At 41.9% G+C, this 27,674-nt stretch overlaps 5 protein-coding genes across 7 annotated transcripts; 1 reads left to right on the forward strand and 4 right to left on the reverse strand.

Moving 5' to 3' along the window:
* Nucleotides 1-9,899, reverse strand: inpp5ja (inositol polyphosphate-5-phosphatase Ja). Its single transcript, XM_077622701.1, has 15 exons — nt 9,328-9,899; nt 8,989-9,257; nt 6,746-7,054; nt 5,873-6,259; nt 5,021-5,128; nt 4,833-4,941; nt 4,614-4,730; nt 3,796-3,971; nt 3,620-3,731; nt 3,049-3,158; nt 2,764-2,974; nt 2,116-2,253; nt 1,969-2,034; nt 1,796-1,900; nt 1-1,638 (listed from the first exon to the last, which is right to left on the reverse strand). Exons 4-15 carry the CDS (start codon nt 6,253-6,255, stop codon nt 1,204-1,206), a joined length of 2,070 nt encoding a protein of 689 aa, XP_077478827.1. The 5' UTR covers nt 6,256-6,259; nt 6,746-7,054; nt 8,989-9,257; nt 9,328-9,899; the 3' UTR covers nt 1-1,203.
* LOC144090844 (putative CENPB DNA-binding domain-containing protein 1) lies at nt 7,986-11,075 on the forward strand. The gene is made up of 3 exons (XM_077622708.1): nt 7,986-8,009; nt 8,306-9,408; nt 10,277-11,075. Exon 2 carries the CDS (start codon nt 8,327-8,329, stop codon nt 9,269-9,271), a length of 945 nt encoding a protein of 314 aa, XP_077478834.1. The 5' UTR covers nt 7,986-8,009; nt 8,306-8,326; the 3' UTR covers nt 9,272-9,408; nt 10,277-11,075.
* Nucleotides 10,048-13,027, reverse strand: smtna (smoothelin a). The gene is made up of 8 exons (XM_077622710.1): nt 12,884-13,027; nt 12,676-12,751; nt 11,936-11,992; nt 11,752-11,782; nt 10,683-10,797; nt 10,453-10,604; nt 10,234-10,382; nt 10,048-10,135 (listed from the first exon to the last, which is right to left on the reverse strand). The coding sequence occupies exons 1-7, from the start codon at nt 12,965-12,967 to the stop codon at nt 10,235-10,237; spliced, it is 663 nt and encodes a 220-aa protein (XP_077478836.1). The 5' UTR covers nt 12,968-13,027; the 3' UTR covers nt 10,048-10,135; nt 10,234.
* slc35e4 (solute carrier family 35 member E4) lies at nt 12,894-18,803 on the reverse strand. Of its 3 annotated transcripts, XM_077622706.1 has the most exons (6): nt 18,705-18,803; nt 17,881-18,084; nt 16,573-17,183; nt 15,411-15,956; nt 14,962-15,021; nt 12,952-13,038 (listed from the first exon to the last, which is right to left on the reverse strand). In XM_077622706.1, exons 3-4 carry the CDS (start codon nt 17,162-17,164, stop codon nt 15,463-15,465), a joined length of 1,086 nt encoding a protein of 361 aa, XP_077478832.1. In that variant the 5' UTR covers nt 17,165-17,183; nt 17,881-18,084; nt 18,705-18,803; the 3' UTR covers nt 12,952-13,038; nt 14,962-15,021; nt 15,411-15,462. The 3 variants fall into 3 exon arrangements, with proteins under 3 accessions (XP_077478833.1, XP_077478832.1, XP_077478831.1); XM_077622707.1 differs by lacking the exon at nt 14,962-15,021 and having other exon boundaries at nt 12,894-13,038; XM_077622705.1 differs by lacking the exon at nt 12,952-13,038 and having other exon boundaries at nt 14,506-15,021.
* Nucleotides 18,783-27,601, reverse strand: osbp2a (oxysterol binding protein 2a). Its single transcript, XM_077622700.1, has 16 exons — nt 27,534-27,601; nt 27,376-27,448; nt 26,980-27,291; nt 26,660-26,865; nt 23,816-24,069; nt 23,564-23,732; nt 23,377-23,485; nt 23,234-23,300; nt 22,487-22,624; nt 22,169-22,414; nt 21,783-21,903; nt 21,439-21,542; nt 21,242-21,337; nt 20,766-20,950; nt 20,461-20,681; nt 18,783-20,218 (listed from the first exon to the last, which is right to left on the reverse strand). The coding sequence occupies exons 3-16, from the start codon at nt 27,138-27,140 to the stop codon at nt 20,076-20,078; spliced, it is 2,220 nt and encodes a 739-aa protein (XP_077478826.1). The 5' UTR covers nt 27,141-27,291; nt 27,376-27,448; nt 27,534-27,601; the 3' UTR covers nt 18,783-20,075.
* Nucleotides 27,602-27,674: the final 73 nt, after the last annotated feature.

A 27,674-nucleotide genomic window follows, 5' to 3' on the forward strand; every position in this document is an offset into this window, starting at 1 on the left:
AAGGTTAAATTCATTTTATGTAGGGGATTGTGTAGAATTCCTGTATTATGTTTTACTTAAATAAATTTATATGATGAATAATGTCATTCTCTTATGATAATGCATTTAAAAGTAGCAATTGCCGAAAACTATTATTGCCCATTAGTTTCCCTGGTATTATGACATATTTGCCTCCAAATATCATAACATGAATGGATTTTTAAAGATGCTTTTTGACCACCTTGTACACGAACATAATTTTAAAAATTGGTAATTAAATTAAGCCAGTTTTTGTCACTTTTTTAATGATCTAGTGGGGTTTCTCTTGTTTGCCTTGCGTCTCTCTGTCTATCAGCTTTATTATTATAAAGCCTGGCTAATCCAAATAGTTTTTTCTTGATTGAAAAACAAAACAAAACATCAAGATAAGCCTCACATGCCTCTGTTAACCTATCATCTTAATAGATTCATGGAGTCGGCAGGTTGTAACAAAGGTTCAACTTATAGACTCTTTTTTAACAACACGTGTTGTTTGTAACTGACATACACAATTTGTAAGGGCCAGTAGGTCAAAGGGCACATAAAAGCACAAGGACACATAGTTGACTGCTACGCTCTTCACATACAGTATACGGTTAGTGACTCCAAGTTGAAATTCAATAGTTTTTTTCCGTGTAAATGCGTCATTCCAGAATTGGCGACAATACGTGATTATTTACGCTACCGGGTTCCAAATCTGAATTAATGTTTTTGGTTTTTTTTTCATCGCAGGGCTAGTTGTCTAGCTAGCTGGAATGCTCAACAAGAGGATAAACATTTGTTAATAAATGATTGTCATTTTCTGGTCACATCTAACTATGTTATTAAAAATATGGAAAAATAGAAGAGTTGACATAAATGGGCTCTCGCTATTCTTTTTGACAAAAGGGATGATGTCCTCCAATTTTGGAATGACCCAGATATGAAGAACCCAATCTCATGTTTGCTTAATACTTGGCTAAAAAAACAAACATTAAGAAATGCGCAAACTACCTCATAACCGATCAGTACAACCTATCCATCTTTCGACTGTCTTCTGGCCTCACAATCAATGTATTTTTTTTCTACACACTGTAGCGGATGATGCTATAAAAGCAGTTGTTATTTTGACGTTAGTCCCCAAAAAACAAAGCTAAATGCTTCAGAAAGAGCGCCCCGCGGCCTACACACTAACGTCCATCTCCTCTACGAAGTGTCGCTTCCTCGCGCAAGTCCGAAATGTTTGAGCCCCCCCGTGGGGCTAACCTGAGCGGGCAAGCGCTCGCCTAAAATGGCGACGATCAGGGCCTCCGGTACCGTAACCCCCCCGCGTGGAGAAACGGGGCTCCGGGGGCTGAGCGGGCTGATGGCCGGAGATGACAGAGAGCCGGTGGAAAAGAGTGGTTCTTTTTTAGAGACGGGTGAGCGGCTGCCCGTATCTTTGGGGAGGGGGCACAAGCCCAGCCCTTGCAGGGCCGGGAGGGGGTTGGACGCGACGGCGGGGTTGCGGGCGCTACGGCAGTGGTGATGCTTAACGGGTTTGGGGCTGGGGCTGCGGGAGTTGGGCGCTAACAGGACCACGGTGCTGTCGTCCTCCGAGCTCATCTCGGAGCTGTCGGGACTGCGGATTGGAAGCTTGATCTGTCCAATATGAAAATGGACTTGAGTATTTTACACAGGCATTACCGTATGTCTAAATTCAAACAGGATGAAATGATACGCGATGCCCAACTTAAAATTTTGTCATGATTTCACTGCTAAACTGGAACATTTCCAGCAATGTAAATGGCAACCATACCTGAATATTTGTTGACAATCCAACAATACTGTTCATATTATTACTGTAGAAGCCCAGGATGTATTCACAATGGTCTCTTGGCAAATCTTCCTCTGAAAAAGACACCTGCAGGGTAAAGAGAACAGAATCATCCCAGTCCCACCCAGAGTTATAAATATGAATATACGGCCCACCTGCCCAGCGTGCTCCCCCTTGGCCCACGCGTATGCTTGGTAATCTTTATGATGCCTAAATCCAACCTGTGCCCAGATAATGTGTAATGTGCAATGTGTAAATATCAGTGTGGAGGCAGGCGTTGGAATAGAAATAAACGCTTTTACCTTGTATATGGCTACCCAGTCCCATGAGCTGCGATGGTAATTGGAAGCAAATGTGAACTTGACTGTGGCATCAGAGACTTTTAGCCATTCCTTGTTGGCCTGCAGCTCCACGAGAGGCATGTCCACTCTGAAGGGGAACTACCACAAACAAGCATGCACTCAAGGATACATAAGGTCAACAATTTGTAATGCTGCAGTGTTTTTTTTAACATCCAGTTGTAGTATTAGTGTAGCGCAGATGTGGACAATTTAAAAAGGAAACAATAAAGAAATGAAATAACTGAATGATACATTTTGGAAAACAATATTTAATAGCAATAAATACAAAAACGCAAATTAATGAAGCCAAGAATGCTAAAAATATTAATTTGAAATAACAGGAAAAAAGATTAATCCTATTTTATTAAAAAACGTAAATTTATTTTATCGCAGGTTATTCAACTCCAACTTTAGTGGTAACAAATTTTCTAATCTTATGCTTTTCCTACTATGAATCACCGAAAAAAAAATACCCACATGACATAACATTAAAACACAGTGGCCTAGTGTTCATCAGAAACAAGACGAAAGATCTATTCTTTAAAATAATAATAACATGAAATAAAATAATGGTGTGATATGTTAGAGATATGTGAAGTATTGACTCACGTGGAGGGAAAACAGGGCCGACACAGGCTTGTGGTCACTGATGGTGAATCCCATGTGGCTCTTGTATTGGTGCTGTGTGACTTTGGTTGCCCCGCCCAGCCATGAAGTCAGACCCCTCTGAAGTGCGGCATTGTGGGTAGGAACAGGGGAGCCGGTGCGACGGAGGCGCCACAGGATGCGATCGGTCCACGCGGGTTTCCTCTTTTTAGCGCTTGGCAAAACCAAAAATGGCCGTTATCTTCCCTGCGCAGTGAACGTCAAATGGATGAAGGACAAAGGCCTGACCTCGTGTCGTAAGTGTGTGTGCCCACGTCAAACTTATACGTGGGTGGGAATTTGAGCGGACCCTCGATGAAGCCTTCCAGGATGGATTCTGTGCTTTTGGCTAGGTTGAGCTGGACAAAGGTAACGGTCACGCCAGGTCACTTAAATTGGATTCGTTGGGTTTCAGAACTCTTTTTCTTAAAAATTGACCTTACTTTGCAATGCATTTAACTGAATGGTTACTTAAGCACTGTGTCATTTTTCTGAATTATGTTTAGATCAAGCATAATGTTACGGAGATTTACAAAGATATGAAAAAATACTCGTTTTAGATGAATACAGAACTGGTATGCTATTATACTTTAACCCTAAATCCCATAATAACACATTAAAAACCCAATTGTATGACTTAATTCACCAAAAAGTACAACTTTAGTTTTAGAAATATCATAAAAATGACAAAAAAAATGTTATATCAAGTTTAGAAAATGACAACTCTTATAAAAACACCACCATTCTTCAACCAAAAAAATAATCTTGCAAAATGACAACAAAAATAAAACTTTTATACGATATTGATGACGATCCTGACCTGATCTCGTTCCCACAGTAGAGGAAGCTTATTGCTGTCAATGGCGCATTTCACCACATGGATGTCATAGTCTTCGATCCGAAAGTTCAAATCCCCAAACCAGAAGACGACGCTGGGGAAAACCAAAAAAATTAAGGCTCGAATTTGGCTGCACCTTGAGCAAGAAAGTCACCCACTCGTGATCCAGCACCCCCGTGGCAACCCCTCCTTCAAACTGCTGCTGCTGCAGGATGCTCTCAAAGTCCTCCATCCGCTGTTCCAGGTTCCTCATATGAGCAGGCAGATGACAGTTGAGGAAGCACACGGGGTGCCCGAACACGGTCAGCCTAGCACTCACGCCACCTTTGTTGCCCTGGGAAATTGGAAAATCAATACATCTGTCATTTGTGGCATATTGAAAATGCATGACATCATACAAATACCGAGCAAGTATCGAGTACCATATCGACACCACACAGTGTGTTGAAATCGGCATTTTAACCCCAAAAAATAATATCAGTCCAACACTAATTTTAAGTCTGCTGACAGCAATTGACATCCAAACAATTGGACGTCTAGTTTATCGTTATCTAAATACATGTGACCTTAGCTGGTCCGTTTTAAAAAAAAGGTAATACAATGGCAGCAATATACGTCCACTTTTTGACTGCCTCACCTCATTAGCTGGTTTTCATTTGTGCTTGTGCAGAATCCTAACATGTAAAAAGGATGTCACATTCAGAATGAATTCTGAAAATGAAAGGAGCTGAAAGTACTACAAAAGGCCGTCGTCCTTTGAGTGCTCTCGTTTTTCAAAGACCTGACGCCTGCTGCTGCACTGACCTCAAAAAAAAAAAGGAGACTGCAGCATCACGCGGGCGTGACGTCGCCGTCAATGCTGCGAGGGAGCTCACGTGCTCCGCCTTTCAAAACCCCCCTGGTTCAGACGTACTGACTGACGCTCAGCCGCCGTGGCAAATATATAGTGAGGAATCAAAAGCAGCGCGGCGCGTACCCAACACCCGCCGAGTCCCGTGCGAGTGCTCTGCGTCTGCACGCCGCGGAGGAACGGAAGATGGGCAAATTTGGAGAAAACCAGCAGTAGCACGCCTTGCATCCGCTGGGAAGCCACCTGGGAAGAGACACACAAAAAATGAATACTCTGGCTTGGGGAAAATAAAACTTCATGTTAGGAATTCTAAATATGAAATGGAGCTGATGCATCTTAACCGACCAGAACGTATCCGAAGGGACTGAGCGTGTCCATGCAGAGCTCGGTCCACTGGTCGGAGAAAAGAGCATCTTTCAGTCGTTTGTTGATCATGGAGTTCACCTCCTGGAGCCTGAACAGAGAAATCAGAAATAGAAGCCAGAATGGGTGGGCAGGAAAGGGGCAGATGAGCGCGTGGGCTTCCCGCTTACCCGATGACGAACATGTCGACGCTCCCATCTGACATGTCGGGTCCAAACAAGGCGCTGATGTCGTCCGGTGGGACGGCCGAGCCCACGTTCCATGTGGCGATGTGGACTCTGTGACAAGGCCGCGTTAGCTTTAACTGATAGTCATTGTGTAATCGCTAAAGCAAGAATAACCTCTTTTTTTCCCTCACAGATGCAAAAGTGTACAATGTAGAGGGCACAACACAGTGATGTATAGAGATATAATCCACAATCATGGGTTATATATAAATATATGAGTGTTGCACCGATACCATTTTTCTGCTTGATGCTACGTGTTATTTTTTTGGCCAATGCTGTATAAAGATTCCGTGTCTTTAGAAAAAATATTTAAAAAATTGAAAATGTTAATACAATATTATTGCATTCTCATACATATGTGAGAGTTCTTCATCACTGGTGGTTGTGGGTAAAGTTTACATTATGGAAGTCAAACCCGACTATAAATAAGTCAAAAGTTCAGCAGAAGTAACGAATAAAGAGCAAACTATAGTCCGGAAAATACGGCATATATGTGTACTACATTTGAAAAAGGGTGTGTATACTTTTAGTATCTCCCGCATAGCCATTTTTTAGACCTTGAAAGCTTCAAATTCCATTAAAAAAATCTACTTGTGTTTATGTGCAAAGGAGTTGATGGGAAGACAGACAACTAGATTTAATGGAGCGCCATCACTTTGTCAGCGGGGAGCTTTTAAAGAGCCACTTGGATTCACGTGACGCCTTTAGGCGCGCATTCGCATCGGGAGATAGTCCATAATGGCTAACCGGACAACACTTAACAGACACGACACAGGAGTTGCGAAAGATAGTCACCTGAAGTCCCTGTTTTCATCCTTGCCTTGCGTCGCATTGCTAGTCGGTGGAGGACTAAGACTAGAATTTGGGCTCAGGGAGGCCTGCGGAGTACGAGAAGACACCAAGGACTCGGACGGGGACCGAGGTGAAACGTTGGCGCTCTGAGGTCGCGGGATGCGGGCCGGGATTGAATCTACATTCTTGGTAGGGAGTTTAGTCCCGAGGGCGGTGGGTCTCGGTCGGCTTATGCCGGTCAAAGTCACCTGTGCTGACCTATACTTGTTGTTGTCCAGCTCAGTCCCTGACGAGCCAATAACTGGTAGACCGCGAAGTGGACCTGGTGTGGTAGGGTCACAAGATCCTGGTTGCAATTTGGGTGGTTTCTTCCTCGCGGGATCCATTAGCCTGGAGGGAATAACATACAGCAAAGCCATTTCATCATGGACAAGTTTGAAACCTCACTTGCAATCGTAACTACACTAAACAGAAGCCTCCTCTTCTTTGATTATTTTTTTTAAATCCCCAGACAACAGCTGATAAAGCCATCGTGACTCTGCAAATGGGAACTAAGTTTGGACGTCCGTCCTGTTCCTAAACAATGTTAATTAGCACCTGACCTCCTTTGAATGAGAACGAAGGACACACATCAGCTTGCAATGTCGTCGTGCTCAGACAGGTCAAAGACACACACACACACCGCTAAGCTTTTGTTTACCCGACCCCCTTTTAAATTATGCATGAAATGCAAATTAGCATCCAGAAAGGCTCAAATCCAGCACCAACTCAGAATCGTCATCTCTACAAAGGCAGGTTTGAAATAGAGCTCCAGAACGAATCTCATAAGACAGTGATCTAGACTCTATGTTCATAAAAATGATATCTTTGTCCTACCTTTAATGTCTTCTGCTGCAAGGTGAAGCTCTGAGCACAGCTCATAAATTCCTTTAGGGGTGGACGGGGGGACCGAAGAGATCGACTTGCTGGTGTTACACCGGCCACCTGTCTGTCGGGACCGGGCACGCTCAAGTCACCTCGTGCATGCTGACTGATGATGATGATATTGATGCTGAAAGGGAGGATTGGAGCTGATTCGACTTAATGTTGCACCGTTCAGCTGGACACAGAGCATCCTGCACGTCAACCTCTCTACCTCACTCGCTCTCCCACTGACACTCCCCCCATCAGTGACGCATGAGTCTCCTGAAAAGAGATCATCTTACCACTAAATCTACATCAATTGTAATTCACACACATAAAAAACTAAGTCACTGTAACCAGATTTCAGCATATATATGAAGTGCTTGAAAAATTATAAATAGAAAAACAACCCACTGACAAAAATGACATTTCCAATATTTACCCGTTCGTGCACAAATTGTGAAATAGTGGTTTTTTTAAAAATTATATTTAGATAGAAGACCTAGGACAGTGGTCTAAAACATGCGGCCCGGGAGCCAATTGTGGATTTTTTGTGTGTCCTCATTTGACATTTGTAGAATTACTGTTCCCCACATGTATTTTGCAATAACCAATAATAAAGTAACAAACAAAACAATCTCAATAATTGTAGAAAACAATTAAGTAATTGATGAATCAATTTTGGGGACTACATTAAAATAGTACCAGAGGTTTAAAACAATATAAAACAAGTGCAATAAATATATTAAAATATATTATATTACATCTAAAAATAATTTAAATACAATAAATTAAAACTTAATAAAAATAATTAAAACAAATTTAAAGAGTAAGTGGGGTCAGTTTATATTTTGCACTATTCATTTCTTTTGTTTTCACAAAAGTGCGTAAAGAATATTAGACAAAGTAAATAGAAAATAAGATGAATACAATATATAAAGAATACGCGTAGGTAAGCTAAAGAGACGACGATGTGTTACGTACAAAAACTTACGTCGCTGTCATAGTGAGTGGGGACGTATCTCCGAACAAGCTTGCACAGCAGAATTGCGGCGGTCGTACTTGCCAACAACAAGAAATGAGTGATTCTTCTTCTTGTTTTACTGCTATATTTTACAATTATGCTTGATCGTTTTGTCTGGACGTAGATTTAATGTCTATATTTGCAACAACGAGGACGTAACGAGACTCAAGCACGCTGAATGCTATTCCGAATTTTTGCGTAGTGAATCCATCGGTACGCTGCATTTGGACACATTTTTGCTCGATAGAACTTTCGTTCAACTTTTTTGCAGTAATCATGACTTTAATCTTCAAAAGAACCGTTATTATATCATGCAAACTGAGTGTTTCCGTATGAATATTCATTTTAATGAGTAAGCGTATTCGTCAAAAGTTACGTCAATGTCGTAGGAACTGATTCGGAATACGTCGTCGCGTCGTCCGCTCGTAACAAATTACGGCATACCTCGCTTTCCGCCGCTCGCCATTTTGCCGTGTCGTGGTTTACTCATACTTGTTTTTCTTTTTTAGGGTGAATTCCTGAGCTTCGATATGGCACCCAAGAGCAAGGCGCCCTCTTCCGACGGCCGCCCCGCGAAGAAAAGGAAAGCCATCACCATGGAGGTCAAGTTAGACATCGTAAAGCGATCGAAACGGGGAGAAACGCCTACCATCATCGGTCGTGCGCTCGACTTAAGTCGCTCCACCGTCGCTACGATCATCAAGGATCAAGATCGCATCCTAGAGCACGTGAAAGCATCCCCACACATGAAATCCACCATCATCAGCAAGCAGAACGGTGGCCTCATGATGGAGATGGAAAGATTACTAGTGCTTTGGCTGGAGGACCGCCACCAATGGGGTCTGCCCGTGAGTTTGGTGCTGATCCAACAAGAGGCCAAGCGTCTCTTCGAGACGTTGAAAAGTGAAAAGTGGGCGGGCGGCGAGGGGAAACCCTTCGTTGCCAGTCGAGGTTGGTTCATGCGATTTAAAGCTCGGGCAAATCTGCATAACCTGAGAGTGGAGGGCGACTCGGCAGGTGGCGAGCGCCAAGACGGGACTGATTTCCCCACCGCCTTGGCGGAAATCGTCAAAGAGGAAGCGAAAACGTGCTTCGCCCGGCAGGCATTGCGGGAGGATTTGCCCCCGAAGACGAGTTTAAACATCAAGACGGATGGGGAACCGGTGGAGAAAGAGGAGTTGGACCTACTGACCTCAGAGCCCAAGAAGTTCACGTGCAAAAGCTTGGCGGCGGGGTTCTTGCTCATAGAGGAAGGACTGGCAAAGTTCCAAGCTGAGGACCCCGACGCGGCCAGGTACGCCAGGATCTCCAAGGGGGTCATGGACAACCTGCGGTGTTACAAGGAGATTTGGGAGGAGGAAAAGAGGGCCTCCTTCCAGTCTAACCTGGAGCGCTTCTTCAAGATGGTCGAGAAGCCCATCCCGGATTCCGTTCCCTCCACGTCGAGCGCTTCTCTGCCTCCTGCCAAAAAGTAGAAAGGCGCGAAACAATCCCCGACTTGCCGTACTCACTACCTCATCTGCTTCTTTACCTCTTCCACGACCTCCAGAGTGTTCCTTAGCATCTCCCATCTTTTTCGGACAGCTGAACCAGCATCTTCTCCACATTCCAGGTAAAGGCATTTTTGGGAGTTTTTTTTCTTTCCCCGAATGTTTAAGTATCTACTGATTTAACTCAATTCACACAGTTGGCGACAAAAATATGTACACTTAAAGATCCAATCAAATGGATCGAAATGTAAAACATAGATCAACATCGTCATGTTTTAGTATCGGAGTCGGTACCGATAATGGCGCCGGAGTACTAAGAAAAACCACGTTAAAAAGCTATTCAAGATCTAGTTTCCAAATTATTTGCTGCCATCCCTCCAATTTCAAATGGATTGGACATCTTGCCACCCTCAACAGTGTCGGACAAAGCCATGATAAATTACTTTCCATTCAAGTGAATTTGCCTAAACGAAGTATTTAAAAGAAAAATATTTTTTAAAAGTACGGTATCACAACACTAGTTTTGATTGAAATGCATGAAATGTTTCTGCAACTAAATTTTTGAAATTGCCAAAATTAATTCGACTTATTTGGGTGTAATGTAACAGATTTTAATCATTTGATCAATCAATTCAAATTGTGGCAGACGTAACGTATCGCAAGGACACTATCATAATGTATCACTACAAAATTGGTGAATCGCACCCTTAGTAACAAAGTGTCGTAGTAAGGGAACTCATTAACTGATTACATCCCACAACGTCAATCCAAAACGTGCTTTATTATTTGTATTCTTTTCAATCCCCTGATCCATGAATAACTATGTTTCAAAGTTGCATCCCTTGTGTGCTGAGGGCAAATAGAGCAGAAAAAAGTCAAATTTTAAAAAAGGATGTAGTGTGTCTATACCTTACTTGACTTAATGGTTAGATCTATGACAGACAAACCCTAAGCCCGCTTCTTGGTTTTAACCAAGCCCTTTTCCACCAGGCACCGGTAGAACTCCTGGATGTACGTGTAAACGCACTTCCAGTCAGGCTCCTTCATCCGAACCAAGTCTTCGGGGTCCAGCAGAGGGGGACAGCCGGCCAGCCTCCTGCAGACGGGATGAAGAAATGTGAAAATCGGGAGGGCGTAAGGCCACGCGGACGACACGCGGAGCTCACTCGGCGGCGCTGAACGCGAGCTGGAAGTTGTCTCTGGGCTCGTTAGGGTTCAGGACGGAATACTCGAAGGCGTCGGGAAAGAAGCGATGCACCAAGGCGCAGAAGGCGATGCCATCCTTCCAGCTGGAGGAAAAGTTGCGGACGTTCACCCCCTAAATAGTGGCGACGGGTGCGATGAGAAGAGACAGAGCAGAACGATCGGTCACGCCGCGGAGACGGGACAAGATGACCTCATATGGCTCCGTTTTGGCCTTGCACCAGTCCAGAAGCATCTGTTTGACGTTTTTAGCGTTGGGGGCTGTGCAGGGGGGGCTTTTCTGGGAAGCCGGAACAGAACCAGCCTTGCTGAGGAGAAGTAAAGACAGCAGAATACGCATCGAGCGAAGGAAATGCAAATATAAGAGGATTTACGGCAGAATGTTCAGACTTGCACACAAAATCTGGCTTGCAGATTTTGGAACCATTCGGAACTTATACTGAAGACTATTTTGCACATTTACATGTAATGCAATATTCACTTAATGTGGTTGAACACCATTTACATCTGCACTTTAAAGTAGTGCTGGGCAATATGACAAATATTACCAAAACGGTGATGTATCGTCATTAATTTCTTCAATGGTTAATTAGAATACTATTATACAAATAAACTGTATTCAACTGTACAGTACTGATATATTGTTAAAGCCATGATGCAGCAAACCAAGTGCGGTAAATTACAACACAAACATGGTGCAGAACTATTGTGAATATGATGTGAAATGGCCCACATCTTTATTTTTTTGCATCTTGCTCAGCACTACAATAAATATTTTTTATATATTGAATGAACAAATATTAAGACTTTTTGGCCAATAGTGGCCTTGACAATTGCAATAATCAGGCAATGTTTAACTCGGTGGCAAGATGTCCAATCCAGTTGAAGTGGGAGGGCCCATCCCTATTTGTGATAAACTAATTTTGGCCAAAGGAATAACAGCGCTGGACGTCCAATCTATCCGCCCTCCAACTTCAAACGGATTGGACGACGACCAGTGATAAACTTGCTTCACAGTGTGTTATTAAATTAAATTGACAGTGTTCCAGTAAATGGTATTTTCATGTATAATAATGATACTTCTGTCTTTGGAATTTGAGCATGAATACCTCAATGCAATTACACAGCTTTCTAAACACTCAGGAAAACAAATGAGTGTGATTGTACTTAATTGTAAATAAAATAGTGCTTTAAAATAGCTTTTGCCTGAACCTGTTTTTCTTTGTGTGAATGTGAGGACCAATATTGCCAAAATGACTCACCAGCCTGCTGTCATGGACGAGGTTGGTGGATCTAAGGGAAAAGAAAACCAGCAGAAAATCAAATAAATGGGATGGGGTGGGGATGGATATGGAATAATTGGACAGCATCTGAGTAGAAATGAGTCACTCTTTGTCGCAGGATGCTGGTCGGCGGGCAGTTTTGCTGCCAATCCAATTCCCTTGCCTGCTGCGCCTTTGCTTAAAAGCTCCTGTCGAGACGCTCGCTCCTGCTCCCGCTTGTCTGACAATACATTTCAAACATGTCCATTATTATGATGCGTGTTGAAACTATGGCCTAGGTTTCGTTGACCTGCAGCAAATGAGGAAATTATTATTAAATTGTGCACAAGAAACTTGATTTAGGCTTACACTCCTTCGATTTAACACTAGATGTAGCAAATTATTTAAGTGTCTCATAAGATCAGGGGTCAAACTAGACAATGCTGAAATCAATTTCAGTATTGTCATGCATCAAATCATGTTTGAAAAATGCAGTGTTAAAAATTGAGCTGTCTTAGTGTTGATTTTGACCTTCTAGCTGGACAGTTTCCTCTTTGTTCTGTGAAGTATAAATGGCTGTTTATGTTTTTAGTAGTCTTGCCAAAAGTATTAAAAATGTATCTGGATTTGATATTGCATTTTGGAAATCATTTCTTTCTGCATGACTATGGGTCACCAGAAATTTAGTGTTTTGGAGAAATTTAATTTGGCCTATTGTTTGCATTATATTTTTTTAGCTGCCATAGACAGCACTAGGCGTCCAATACATTTTAAGTGGGAGGGATGCCAGCATCCCAGTTCAAATGGATTGGACGTCTACTAGTGATAAAGTCATTTAAATTGATTTTAGTGTTTAAGAGTCACATGATTTCATTTAAACAAAATCGTATCAAGCATATTAAGCCATCACATAGTTAAGTTCACCTCGTTTTTTCTTCAGCAACTCCCTCAACGCTGTACGGATGAGTCGCCGCTCTTCAAAGTCCGTGGCATTGTCCAGCTAAAAACAGATAATGTCATTACATATCCAAAATTTGACCTCCTACATTCCCCGATCCATCGCAATCATTTAAAACTAACTTCAAGCTACATCTTCCCAACCCAACCTGGTCAAGAAGTGACATCCACTCACCATTTTGTTGAGAAGCTCCTCGTCGTCAATGTCAGCGAGCTGCTCGCTGGTCACGCTGGATTCACGCTGAGGTGTCCCCTCCATCGCTGAGGCCAGATTAAAACTTTCACGTGGGGTGCGAGTGAGACAGTCCCAGCATCCTGTGTGCCTTCAGCCTGTTTTAGCGCAAAGAATGTAAACGAAGAGGAAAATGCCGAAGTGGCTGTCGGCGTCACTGCAGCGACTGGCCCACTGTTTGGGAAAACACGTACAAATATAGTAATGGAGCAGAGCGAGTGTAGCAATCTGATAAGGCAGCAGAGGGAAAGCCCTAATAAAGACAACCAGTGTGAGAATAACGACATTACAGGCATGAAAACTTCACATTGCCGTTGAGATGTTTGGAGGGTTTCATTCACTGCTCTTTTTTGACTCCTATGAATATAAATGTAAACAGATCCAACAGTTTATCAATCACAAAAAAATAAAAAATGGTTTCAATAGGTTCAGAAGGTCACCAAAGTTTTCCGATAAATCTTATTAAACAAAGCAGAACATTGTAAAAAAGGTCCAGATTTGGTCTGCTTCCAAACTTTGAACTAAAGAAGTACAACAAAGAAGTCGAACGATTCAATTATTGTACCGGTTTTTATTCCTAATGAAGACAAACATGACTTCCCCGACATTTTTAAAGACATCCAAACAAACGGCATGGCTAAAGACTGTTTCAATAAGTAAGGCCTTATGCATTTGCGCCCCGCCCGGCTGCCCCGTCATAATCAACTACTAAATAATAATAATAATAATAATACAGTAGTAAGTACATCCAACCAGCGGCACTATAAAGTGAATGTTAACCCCTAAAACCCCTTGTAACGCGTCACTTAGCTGTTCTTACATGCCACTGTTGAAAATCTTCTTGAGGTATTCAAAAGTGTTTAATCACTAGAGTGATCAAGTCAAAACAATCAATGAAAAACAAACCCTCAAATGTCGTCTAAACATACACGAGGCATCTTATACAGCTGCAGTCATTAAATAATTCTTGTTATTCAGAACTTGTCTTTTTTTAAACTGTCAATAACTATTAGATCTAAACGAAATAAAACAAGACGGCTTTGGCGTCTTCCTGGTGTGCAACCAAGTTGATGCCACAGTGCAAATGAAACGCTTAAACCCAAGTAAACATTTGGCAAATGTATACATTTACACGTGGAGGAGGACATCTCCATCGTTTGCTGTCAAAATTCTGCCTGACAACAATAATACTATGAACTTTCAAATATTTTTTTCCCAAATGTGGGAGGAAAATGTCATTAAACAGAATGAGGAAAAGCCATTTATAATTGGACATAGGCCCTGTCGTCATCAACAACAACAAAAGCCTAATTGTCATCACACCCAGAAACTGCGTATGACGAAATTGGTAAAGAGGGCTTAAATGTTTTAGAGTAATAGAGCAAAACTTCCACTGTATGTCGTCATGAACTGTGAGGGAGTAATCGAATGAAAGTTCGCTGCCAGTCCTCCTACTTTAAATGAATTGGACGTCTATGGCCGTCAATAAGGTTAAAATAAAAAATAAAAAACCTGCCACAATCCAAGTCCTTTCACAGGATGAAGAATTATGTAATACAGGTCGACCGATTGGAAAATAAAAATAAATAAATAAAATGAAAAAAAAAAATCAGCCGATTTTGTAAGCCGTTATTTTTTTTTCAAAGCACATTAATTATAAAAGAATTGAAACAGTCAGCATAGAAATGCGAGGATTAGAAGTGGCATTTTACTTGTACTATTTCCTTTAGTAACACCGGCCACTGAGAAGTGCAAAATGTCAACTAACGGAGCAGACGTCCCAAACAGTGAACACAACTGTTATCCTAATTCGTCTATATTAGCAATATACCAACGGACGGTGTGGTTGATCATGAAAAAAAAGGTCCTCATATTGGGGCGATATATCATATATACCGACTATGTAACAGTCCATCCTATACATTACAGTATGCTAAGCCTCCCAGTTTTAAACGACAGTTGGCTTAGAATTGGAGTTTCGGTGACGTGCCGTAAACCCAAACAAGTGGAATTGTGCTTACATGCATAAATACGCCCCCTGTGGGCAGCGGGGGTTATGTCAGTGTGACGCAGTGGTGGTCCTAAAACAAACAAACAAACAAACATACGAAAAAAGGCCAATGTTTCTGTCTTTCACAGGCACACTGAGGCCAAATGAGTACAGGAATCCCCATTCTACACACAATTTTCAGGGGGAAGACTAACAGGTTGTTCAGTTTTTGTGCTTAAACCAAAGCAGTCTAAATTTTTTTTTACGATATCCTCTTTTTATGTACAGTATGATCAAAAATTGTATCTATAAAAAAACAACATTTTTTTGCATTGAATAGATTTAAAAAAAACTTTTTATTTAAAGGCAACTGTGAATATTTTAGCAGTCAGCATTATCATCAATTATTAATACACGTTTTCTATTGAGTTATAATAGCGGGGGATTCCTGTACTCTTGCACGTCAGCAGTGAGAATTACCTTTTAAATTCAGCGGCTCTCAATGACTTCATCAGAACTTGCCTCCTGCAGTTTAGTCCATCTTACTCTCTGTATCCAGACGCTGGCGACCCGTCATCTCGCGGTCATCCTTTTCGTCCTCACCTAGGGAACCACCGGCCTTGGCCCTGTGCATGTCCACGTAGCTGACGATGAGCTCCGAGTTCTGGTAGATGAGCATCCCCGACAGCGTGAGGGCGGCGCCGGCGCAGCTCAGGGTGGACAGCTCGCTGCCGAAGAGCAGCTGGGACAGAAGCAGGTTGCCCACCACGCTGAGGTTGCCCAGAATGTGGAGGGTGACGGCCGAGGTGAGCGTGATGACGCAGCTGCTGGCCAGGTTGTACAGAACCGAGCCCAAGCAGCTGAGCAGGATGAAGACCCAAAGGTGGCGGTCGTAGTGTTGCGGTGACTCCAGCAAGGCCCAGTTCTCCAGCGCCAGGGCCGCCACGGCCAGGATGCAGAAGCTGGGGATGGACATCAGGTAGAGTAGGAACACTGAGTTGATCTTCTCCTCCTGGAGGAGAATGCCTTGTACAGAAAGAATGGAAAGAACATTTGATGATTTGGATTATTGGGTTCATTTGGCGAGGGACGTATTTCTCTACTAATGTTACTTTTATGTAGGGTTTATTTTTTATTTTTTTACTAAGATGACTAGATAAAAAGGTGCCCGTTTAAACCAAGCTTAAATGAAATCCACATTCATGTGACAATTTGCTTATCTATGTTGACTACTAATTAATTTATTGCTTAATTATTCATTTTCTATTGATTAATTATTTTTGTTCATTTATTTATTGTTGTTATTTGTGCACTACCATACTTATTTATGTTGTGACTACTTATGTTGACTACTTATCTATTATTTATTTGTCTGTTTGTTGTTATTTGTAGACTACACTACTTTTTTGATTTGACTACTTATTTATTGATTATTTATTTGTCTGTTTGTTGTTATTATTTTTTGGACTACCCTACTTGTATTGACTACTTATTTATTGAATAGTTATTTGTGTGTTTGTTGTTATTTGTGCACTTTGTGGTGAAGCTTTAAATCTCATCATACTTGTATAATGACAACAAAAGCATTCAATTCGAAACAGCAAGAAATGAGCACTTCAAAGTAAAGAAAAAAATGACTTACTCTGTTGAATGGACTTAACTCCCCTGAACATGGTGGCCACAATGACGAAGAAACAGCCGGTCTGGTCGTACTGGACCTCCCCCATGATACTGAAGGAAGCCCCCAGGCAGATGGGCATCATGGCTGTGTACTTGAGGATGTGATGCTGCTTGCCCAGGATCAACGTGGAAATAGCCAGAGTGAAGATTGGCGTGGTGGTGTAAATCATTTGCGCAAAGGACAGCTGGACGTAGTTCAGACCCATGTTGCCAAACGCGATGCTGGCGCAAAACGTGAGGCTCAGCAGGAAGACTTTGCATTTCGCCCCGGGGGTCAAGTCCTGCTCCACCACCCCCGCGCAGCTGACCACCCGAAGTTTGATCAAACCGTAGTCCACCACGATGGCCGTCAGCATGTGCAGGGCGGATAGCAAGAGGGGGTACCTGAAGTTGTACACAGCAAAGATCCATTTGTTGAGGCTGGAGATGGTGGTGCCGGTCACCAGCCAAACGATGATCGCCAAGAGCAGGTGGAGCATCTCGGCGGGGGGTCGGCTACCGCCTCCCGGTCGCGCGCTCGCCTTGTGCTTGGAGAAGCCATCGGCGTTGATCATGATGGCATCATTGCGCTAGCTGTGGAGGGATACGAGAAAGATGTTAAATTTTTTTGTTCAATGGAGAGAAAATCTGAGTTCCAATGAATGCCCTGTTAAATCTCTAGTAGACATTTGAACTGGGATCAAATTAACCAATGTTCATTTGCTCTCAAAACTCCCACATCGAATGTATTAAAAAGGTTAAAAAGCTGTTATTATGATAAAACATGTGCATTTGCAGTTTATCTATTTATTTTATTGAAAACGGCATTTTTTCCTCCTTCCTTGTAGGCGCGGCTCTTCCGCCTCGCCCCACGTGCTTTTATTTTGATGACGTAGTTGCTTACGTGTCACTTTGCTTGGGCAATAATCTACTGTAAAAGACAAGAAATGTTGCGCTATGCTTTCTAATGTGCTTTTCGATAAGATCCAACTCTGCCCTTCACTCACCACAACGGAAACAAACGGGGATTGCGTACACAGAGAACTGTCAACAGTCTTATGATATGAATAGCCGCCCCATAATATTACCATCAACTTCCAGATGGATATTTACACTGTGGCTTGTTAGCAAACATGAATTGGCTACTACGCACTACCACTAAACGACCCTTTTCATTCAACAATGTCACGCGCCGTTTCTAACTAACGCAAAACCACGAGTTAAGACGCCGTTATTATATTTTTAAAATGAAGTAGCAGTATTTGGTGTACATGACAATTTAAACGCTTACCTTATTTGACCTTTTCAAGGAGTCAGGCTCCCCTGACTCGTGTTGTCATGCTAACGGACTCGTGCTATCCAGCTAGCGGTCTGTCAAAAACAGGCAAGCTTTTCCTGTCCGTGTTTTTGACGTCCACTACAGCCCATTGGGGTTCCAGTCGAATTCCATCAAAGTATACGAAATTAGATTGTTGTTTTGCCCCTGAGCCACTACCTTGAGAGAAGAGAAGAGACAAGAGTTCTACCTCAACGCGTCATTTATGATGTAGTCAAAATGGTCAACCGCATGTTTTTGTTTTTTTTCCCCTTAAAGGGCCAACACATTATTTTGAAGCCAGGGGCGTATTCAGTCATTTATAGGCGCTAAGGGCACAGAAATGGACAGGGGGACTGTTAATTGTATTTTTCTTATGTAACTGAGATTTTTTTAAATGGATTTGTTATAACTGACTGTTGAAAATTGTGGAAAATTTGCATACATATATTAATTATACATTAAGTATAGGCCTATACAAAAATGTATTGATCAATTCTTCAAAATCAATAGTCCTTTCTTTTAACATCCTTTAAATACATAACTAGATAGCTAAATAGAAAAAAATATGGCCACTCTTCTTGATGTATTTAGAACTAATATAGTTAAATAGAGAGAAGACGAGGTTTGTTTGAATTCTTTTACCGATTCTACCCAAATTTGCATGCAGTAATTTGATCAAATACGCTGTTGTTACCCTCATTACATGGCAATTACATTGAGTATTTTGAAAACCACAACAGAATGTTGGTTTGGTGTTGTACTGTCATGTGATATACATTAAACTTCCATTCACATACCTTGAAACAAGTTCCAGTTTACTGTTTAACATTGACGGTCGTAGATAACACTGGCTTGACAGCAAAAGACACCCCTGGGACAGTTTTGTGTTTTTATGTGAGCTAAAAAAAGATAACATTTTCAACATTTTCAAGGTCATCTGGCACAAATGGTGAGTTCACATGTTCCAGAAAGGGTACGCTCACAGTTAAGTGAAAGAGCTTTACAATACTTTTTAAACGGGGCCCTGAGTCAAGCACCCCTAAAATTCATGCATAGCTACAGTACTGTACATGGAGTATGTTAAAAGCTTGGCCTTTGGGTATGTTGCAGGTAAACGTCACTTTTGTGCTTTATCTAAGCAAGACATAGCCGTTAAAACTTATGAATAATCTAATTCAGCATTTGATATTATTATATATACACATGATATTTATATATATTTTACATCATTTGAAATAGTAACCGTGTTCGGTTGTCTCAACCCTGCACATTTTGATAGACGTAATTCTACTTCTCTGCTTGAGCTTTGTACAGTCAAAAAAGTCAACCAGCGACTCCTTTTGGTACAATATTCAGATAAATACACAAGTTATTTTTGTACACTAAAACAAAACTGCACTGAAAGCTTGAAGTACTTGTGCCATTTTAGCCTCGTCTTTTGTTTTGATTCTTAAAATAATAAATCACACTTATCCCCGAATTAATATTCCGAATAAATTGGGTCTTTTTGTGCAACAAAAAACACGCTTTTCTACCTCAGATTATTTTGCAACAAATAACAGAACACTTGTTGCAGAAACCTTTAAACACTAATGACAAGACAGAAACATCGAAAACTACTCAGTATTAAGGCCTACAACCATTTTGATTTCTAAATTTCAAAAACTGATTCCATATCAGTCCTGTTGTGGAAGGTTAAATCAAAAATAGCATCACGTACTGAACAGAATTCAGAGCCTTCATTAACCTATGGTTTAAAAGTCAAATTGTATACAATGTACCTCATAGTGATGATGATGATGATGATGATGAAGGTTCTCCAGTAGAGTAGTGAAGACCTGACTTTAAAATAAAAATAAAAGCATGATTGAATTATTCTACTTTTACGTGATTGTTTCCTAAACATTGACTTGAAAAGCAACTTGCTCCCACCCAGGCAGCTCCAGAATGCAAGCACATAAGGAAATCAGGCGGTTTCAGTCCTTTAAACGCCTGTCGGAAGCATGTATGGAGACGCGTGCATTCCAGATTCTAGAATGACACATCTGGTGCAGTGCTGTCTCTCTTCCCAAAAAAAACTGAAAGGCGAGCATGTTTTGGTTTAGAAATGTTCTGACCGTTGACTGGAGTGCATGATGTGTAAGTGACAGCTGGAGTTTTTGGTTAACCTAAAAGATTTCGGGGCACATGCTCCAGTCCTGCCTTTCTTTTGCCTCCCAGTAGCCTCCCCTGTAGATGTAGTTGCTTTCTCCTGTGGCGTCGTCTGTTTTCTTTTCAAACCACAGTGGCTGGTACACCTCCATTTCTTGTCCTGAATATACACAATTATATCCAGTAAGGGTGAAACGGCAGAATCTAATCGATATTGTATTGTGGCAGACTTTGTCATATTGGCAAAGGCTGTATCGGTGTTCAAAAAGTTTGTTTTTTTAAATAGATTTCCACTGTAGTATTGAGCACTGTCCCTTTAAGGGTTTTGTGTGTGTGTGTTTTTAGGTATCAATGGACTATGAGCACAGTGTATTTGTAAAACACTATTAAATCCGGACGTACCTTCCTCCAGCGCCTGCATGCTTTGGCCCTCCCTCCTCTTCCTCTCCAGCCTCTGACACTCCTCCAAACGTTGCTTCTGGATGTTGGCTTCATCCCACAGGCCCACCTCCATCAGCCGCTGATCCGGACGCATTCGGCTGTCCGTGGGCGCGGTGCCCTCCTCCGGCTCATTGAGAGTCAAAGCCAAAGCCGAGAAATAATGCATGTTTTCTGCATTGTCCCTAGAGGAGCCAAAACAAAAGAGAGATGACGTGAGATTGTTTCATTGTAGAGAATGTCATCATTGATGATTTAAAAGTGCCTACGGGAGTGGGTATTTCTTCCACAAGAGTTTGGGCTGAAGCGTCTGATAAACTGTCTTTTGTTTGCCTTCTGAGCCTCCACTTCCTTGACTGCTGTCCACTATTTTGGCACTCTCCATTTTTTCATCCCAGGTTCCTGATAGTATATAATGCGCCGTGCCCTCCCTGTCCTCCACGACGCCTGTCACCTGGAAAAGTCATCACACATGGTTACAGCCCAGAAAAGCTTGCGAATGTTAAGGCTGACTGAAAAAATACAATTTTCCCCCAAAAATTCTGTCTAATACTTTGAAAAGTACGTTTTTTAAGCATTAAAAAGAGACCATATTCCTTTTTAGGCTATCTCCTTTGCTGCAATGTGAAAAAAAAACCTACAGAAATATAAATATTTATGTCCTCGAAGCCTGAAAGGAATATATTTTTTCTCAAAAACAAATTACTGGCGTTTTACACTGTAAATGATTGGAGTGCTGTCATACTTTACGTGGAACATCTCTGGAGAAGTAGCTGTAGGGCGAGAACTTCAGATGGCATGTATCCTTAGTGGTGTTGTTCACAACGTCAATGTCCCCAGACTGCCGGAAACAAGAAAGTCAGAGAATTATATTTTGACTTTTGGCATGAAATTGCACAATTCAATTCAAGTCAATTCAGTACAAAATGAGCGAAAGCCAACCTGATCAATCCAGAGCTTCCCCACGATAATATTGTGCACTGTTGAGGTCACTTTGCTCCACACATAGCGGTTCCCACTTGAGTGGAACTGCAAGTGAATCTTTCCTGTTTTAAATGGAAAGACATTTAGACATCACCATTAACAAATGCAGCATTTTCAACAGAACCAATGACCAGGAAAACCCAATTAGTCTCTCTCTCACTGTATAGTGTATTTCTAAACATCAATTTATTATAACCAACCCCGGTTCCCAACTGAATACACGTTTTAACATCAAATAAAGTGAGCCTTGCCAATTTCATCTAATATGAGGCATTAAAACACATGCTGCTGAGGCTTCTTACCGAGTGGCATGACCGAGATGTACTTCCCGCGGAACTTGCTGTCAATAGTGATGTGTTGCCACAGGGTCCATCCACGCTGCGAGGTGACGTTGTGGGCAGCAGCTGGTGGGTGATGACTAACCTAGGAGAGTACATCCATATTTTTATGGAGTCTGGTTTAACCAAATCAACGGAAACCAGCTGCCTGATTGGATGTTTATCATCGTCAATGGCACCAAAAGAGTTAATATAGTGGCCAACAATACTAAAAATGTTGTTTTTTTGTAAATAACAAAAATTGTCGCCCACAAACATTAATGCAGCCAACACTTAAAGTAACTCTCCAGCGAATTGTAACAATTCATTGGTATTTTAAAACGTGCGACCATTGTTGGGCTTTGACTCACCTGCTCACAGATGGAGCGGTAGCCATATTCTTGCAGGCGGTCAAGCTCATAAGTCTCCCCTAGTAGAGGGTTGAAGGGTTTAGACGTGCGATGGACGGTGGTGGAATAGGAGGAGACGGAGAAAGCGGCCACCAGACACATCTGCTCCAGGGAGGAGTCGCAACGAGCCGCCCGGTCCAAAAGCTCGCTGTATTCCACGTCCTCGGTCAGACGCTGCAGCATGGACAGCGGCTCGTTGAAGTTGACCTGCCGGCAGTGGGGAAATGAGTCGGACTGGATGGATCGCGATTATTGTTTGGGTGTATGTGGTGCATTTACGGGCATGGGGATCTTGGACAAGTCTTTGCCAATACAGTTCTTCATGATGCTCCACAGGTTGAGGGAGTAATTGGGTTTGTCCGGAATGCGGCTGCGTCTCGTCCTGCGTAGCTGCGTGTGGTTTGAGTCTGAGGTGTCCTGAAAGAAATGGTTACGTGAGGCTGTAGTTTAGCTGTCGGCAAAGTCAGCCCGAATGAAAAAGGGGACAAAAGGCAACCAGTTGGTCAGTAGATTATTCCACGACAAAGTTAGTTTCATTGTGTAGTTATTACTCTATATTTGGGGACTTGCAGCACAAATGGGGCGAAAGAAATATATATATTTAACTCTTCAATGTATGAAATATGATTTATTTTGGGGGGGAAATGTTATTTTTTAAAACGACATTTATACAAGATGTTTTTTTTTTTAAACGGGTGTCCCACTGGACAATATTTTGTGACCCACATCAGATATCAAATTGCAGTATTACTGGAGTCTGCACTTATTTCCTAATGGGGAAATATAAATAATTTCAAATAATTTATTCAAGCATCCATTTTAAGGGAAAAAAAAAACAATTATTGAAATAATAATAATTTACAAAAAAATATAAGAGGGATACAATTATGAATAATTGTAAAAAAAAAATGAAATTAAAGAAATTGAAAACGTAAAAATATAATTGTAACAAATCTACTAGTGTTACACACATGCAAATCACCCAGTCCTACTACTACGCGCCTGTAAAACGAAGGAAGGACCTACATTCTCGTTATGGGTCCAGTCACTGTGCATTCCGCCACTCTTCATACTCTGAGTACTCCCTGAGCGCCTGAGAAAGAGAAATACTTTGCTGAAGGAAGACTGGAGGTCAAACAGATGACTTCATTCTCCAAAACAAGTCTCACCTGTGCTTGGTCTCGGCATTCACAGTTACGAACGAAGGTGCGTCTTCCATGGCGTCGAAGAATTCATCGTTCTCGTCACTCTCGTCCACCTCGCGAGATCTCTGCGCGCCTGCCGGGAAATGTAAACCCAACAGATGTCATGCTATGTTTGCGGATTCCATTCAGAACAGTCTGTCGCGTGTCTTACCGGCGTACGAGGTGGGCTTTTCCCTCCAGGCCGTCTCCAGGCTATTGTGCTGTTTGGCTAGCTGCTCAATGGTGGTCTCCAGATAGTGCCGCTGCTCTTGCTCATGCTGCAGGGTTTTCTGCCACCTGCGGTTTTGAGATTGCGCTACATCCAAGAAGTCACGACAAGCCTGAAAAGTGCGAACGGATCGGGGGACTCAGAAGACACGTTTCCCCGTACGGTTTTTCGGCTAACGAGGGCGACGGCGCTCACATTGATCATAGCATTGGAGGTGATGCGAAAGAGGGCGGCTCGCTCGTTAACGGCCTTCACTTTGTCCGTGTTGTCGACGCAGGCGCGGAGATCCTCGAATTCGCTGAGGGAGCGCTGGAGGGCGGCGCCGTGCTTTCCAATCAGCTCGTTACAGGTGCTCAGATCGTCCAGCTTGCTGGCCAACGTCTTAAGCGTGCCTTGGCTCAACACTCGAGCGTCGTGTGGGTCTGGGCTTTCCTCATCTCCTGAGTCATCTGCTCACAGACACCACAGCACAAAAAATGACTCTAAAAGCTGCACAATAGTCAATTGTAAAAAAAAAATAATGCAATCCCTGAACTTCATATTAGGCCAATACCGATATACATCAAATGTCCAAATAAGGCAGCCAATTAGTTTTATGACTGCCCTATAAATGATCATGGTTTTATGGTGGAGAGTTTGACTCGATTGGAATAAAATGTCCATTTCCATCTTATTTTGCCCAAGATAAGGATGATGGGACAACGCACCGCATTCCAGGCGCTCCATCGTTTTCCACGAGGGGGGGGTACTGTATATGCACGCGGTTGTCATGGAAACATAAGCCTGTGTAGTCAAGAGGCATGGCTATTTTTAGAAGTCGGGGAAGATGACGCAGTAAACTTTGCCTCCACCCTTTCTTTCTTTGAGACCCTCCACGAGTCACTTGGATTTTCCCCCTAAGTAATGACCCAGTCTGAGCCCCCCCAAAAAAGTAATTTTGAAAGAGATGAACCATATAATAACTAAATGAATAGGAAAAGATTGTGATATAGGAGAGATTGAAATTTCTATCAACTATATTTGTTTCATGACGAGGTTTATAGATGAGGATTTAGAAAATTGCAAAGTGATTCTGTATAATTATATTCTTTTAACCCAAAAGCACAAGAAAGAAGGAAAAAATACCGGAGATTTTGAATTCTCAGTACTTTGGGGATGGTTCCAGTGGTCATTTGTGACTCATTTGTGCAAGCACACCCACAGTTGATGGATTGAGCATCACTGTGGACGCACGTAGGAGGAAATGATTAAAGTTGGACTGCAACAGGCTGCATGTTCGCTCTAGCCACACCACTTTTCCTATCATCTTCATCTCTGAATAATACATCCAGGTAATTTTCCCCACCCCAAAACAAATAGTTTATGACAAAACATGTTTAAAACACGACTATCTAAACAAACCTTGAACCTAACCCCAACTCACTATGGGCACCTGTACATCCTAATAATTAAAACGCAAATATATACTGTAAGCCTTTTTGAAAACACATTCACACCTCTCTTATTTTGAAATCTGTCCAATGTATTGTTAATGATTCACACAGTGACAAATTGCATTCCTTAAGTGTTGTCTTGCAATCTAAATATGCAAAACATGTAAATGTTTAACTCTTAATGCAAACATTTCCTGTTGAGTTAAAAAAAAAATCATTGCAGTATTAACTATTAAAGGGCTTTGCCATTCTGAAACAACAACAACAAAAGAATGATGCTAAACCGCTAACTTGGTCAGAGTAATTGGAAGCATTAATATACTTGCTGTAGGTGGAAAATGAACCCCTACAGGGTTAATGTTTAAATTAAAATAGCCCCATTGATAAATTGCAGCAATGTAATAAACGATGAGTTTATTATTTGAGGTTTACACAAAACCTCAATGTTTGCAAATGAAAATCAGCAATTCCACGTGCATTTTAACATACACACACACGGATGCCTATAGCTTCTATTTTAAAGTCTTAATCTTTCGTGAACAGTAGTTAATTAATTGGTTACTTACAAGGTGACATTCATCCAAGTAATCTGCATTCATGCCGCCCAATTTGTCAGCGTGTGTTCGGAACAATATTTTGAATGAAAATCTTCCCCCCTCTCTCTCCCTCTCGCTCTCATTTGTTTAACTATTTATCTGCTGCTTCCAGACGGGGAGGTGGAGCCCAGCGCAAGGTCATTCATTCATTCTTGCTGTCATCACAGTCGGGCAAACCAGGGAGAGGGATAGGGGGTGGGAGTGTTGACGTCACGTCATTGTGAATGTCAGAGTATTATACAAATGTATTAAATTCATTTTGTGGAACTTCATTACATGCCAGGGTCAAACATCACATCAGCTATGGATTGACATTGAGGATGACGTGGACGGCGTGATGACGTCGACGTCACTTTAAAATGTCCTTGACTGATCTTTCTTGAACAATACTACCCTCTTGTGGCCAACCAGCAATATACAGAAATTCTTGCGAGCAATGTTTTGTCTGTCATTGACAAAAAAAGTTTTAAAAAACCTGTCTCATAATTTATGAGACAGCTTTTTTATGGTTATGCTCGTCTGCAAAATACAAAATAAAATAAATAAAACATATTTTTTTAGTTAAAACAAAAACATAAGAGAACATTCTCAAGCAACACATCATACTGGATGTATGCAAACTATACTCAATATAGAGGCGTAACATCTTTTTGATGGTTTAATGATTTTAAGGTCAGTGTGAAAAATTAGATTTTGGAATAATTTTTTAGGTTTATGTGATTCCTGCTGATAAAACTTGGATGCGATTGACTTTTGTTAATATAAGCGACATATTGTTAATTTAAAAGATTTTCAGATGGTGGTGTCCCTTGAGATTTTTTCAATCCCAAAAGTGTGTCACAGCTCAAAAAAGATTGAGAATCACTTCCCTGTTAGAAATAAAACAGTATGCTTTCCCTACTCTACAAAATTTTGGGGGCTACTAATTTGTGGACGTTTACATAGAACGTGAGAAGACGTGCTACTAGTATGTGAACTGTTTTTGAACGTAAGGTCGTCTAGGATCTTACCAGAGTGATGAATGAGCGCATTGGCATTGGTTTTAGCCTGCTGCAGCGTGGACAACCAGTTTTGACACTCCCCTTCAGATGTGGCCTTCAAATGATAGCTCCGACCTCCGTTGGTTATCAGGAAGTTGCAAGCGTCACCCTGCTCGATTTGAGCGGCCGCAAGGGGAATCGTGCCTCGGCAGGTGTGCCCCATCTCTGCCTGCGTTCTGAAAGATGGACGGAAATACAAAAAAATAGCACCGTTATGAAAAACCAATTCAGATATCATCAAAACAAGTCCACCCGTGGAATAGTGACCTTCACACAGCCCATTTTATTACCTGTAATATGAGAGCAGGCCATTGCTGAGGACGAACCACCGCCTCTGGTAACCCTTCAAGTAGTTGGTCCATTTAAAAAGCCAGCCTTTGTGAGTGTCCAGGCGCGGGAGCTGGATCCCCGGAAGGGTCGGGGAAGGCAAACTCCTCACCAGCTCATCCATGAGCTTTCCCCGGATGAAGGAAACAAAAACACGCCGCTAAGAGCCGCTAGCTTCCCCCGTCCAGATGAGCCCAGCTGCGCGGCTAAGCTAACCGACCGCAACTGGGCGGCTCTACCAAGTCGGTGTTCGTCCACAGACCACCGCGTGCCCCCTAGAGAGTGAAGAATTAGCACTTTAGAATTGCCGAAATGGAATACATTGAGATAAAAGTGCACGATTTCTTCTAACCACTTGCATTTTGAAAAATGGACGTTGTGATAAATAGCAGGCAGTAAGTGCAGGTACGGCGACCACGTTTCGGAAGACAACTGGAAAAGACAAAAAAAAGTTTAAATTCATTAGCTATGCAAGTGTAAAATAAATTAAAAAATACAGTTTTAATTTATACTGTACCCTTTTAGGATATCTGAACTTTTGCGGCCACTGCTCATCATCCAACTAAAGATGCTGTTGGTTTGCGACAGTGTCGAAAAAATACGGCACAGATATAATTAGGGGGATAAAAATAGAAACAGATATTAACCCTTGATGCAC

Source organism: Stigmatopora argus, chromosome 16, assembly GCF_051989625.1.
Source record: "Stigmatopora argus isolate UIUO_Sarg chromosome 16, RoL_Sarg_1.0, whole genome shotgun sequence".
In the NCBI taxonomy this organism is placed as follows: domain Eukaryota; kingdom Metazoa; phylum Chordata; class Actinopteri; order Syngnathiformes; family Syngnathidae; genus Stigmatopora; species Stigmatopora argus.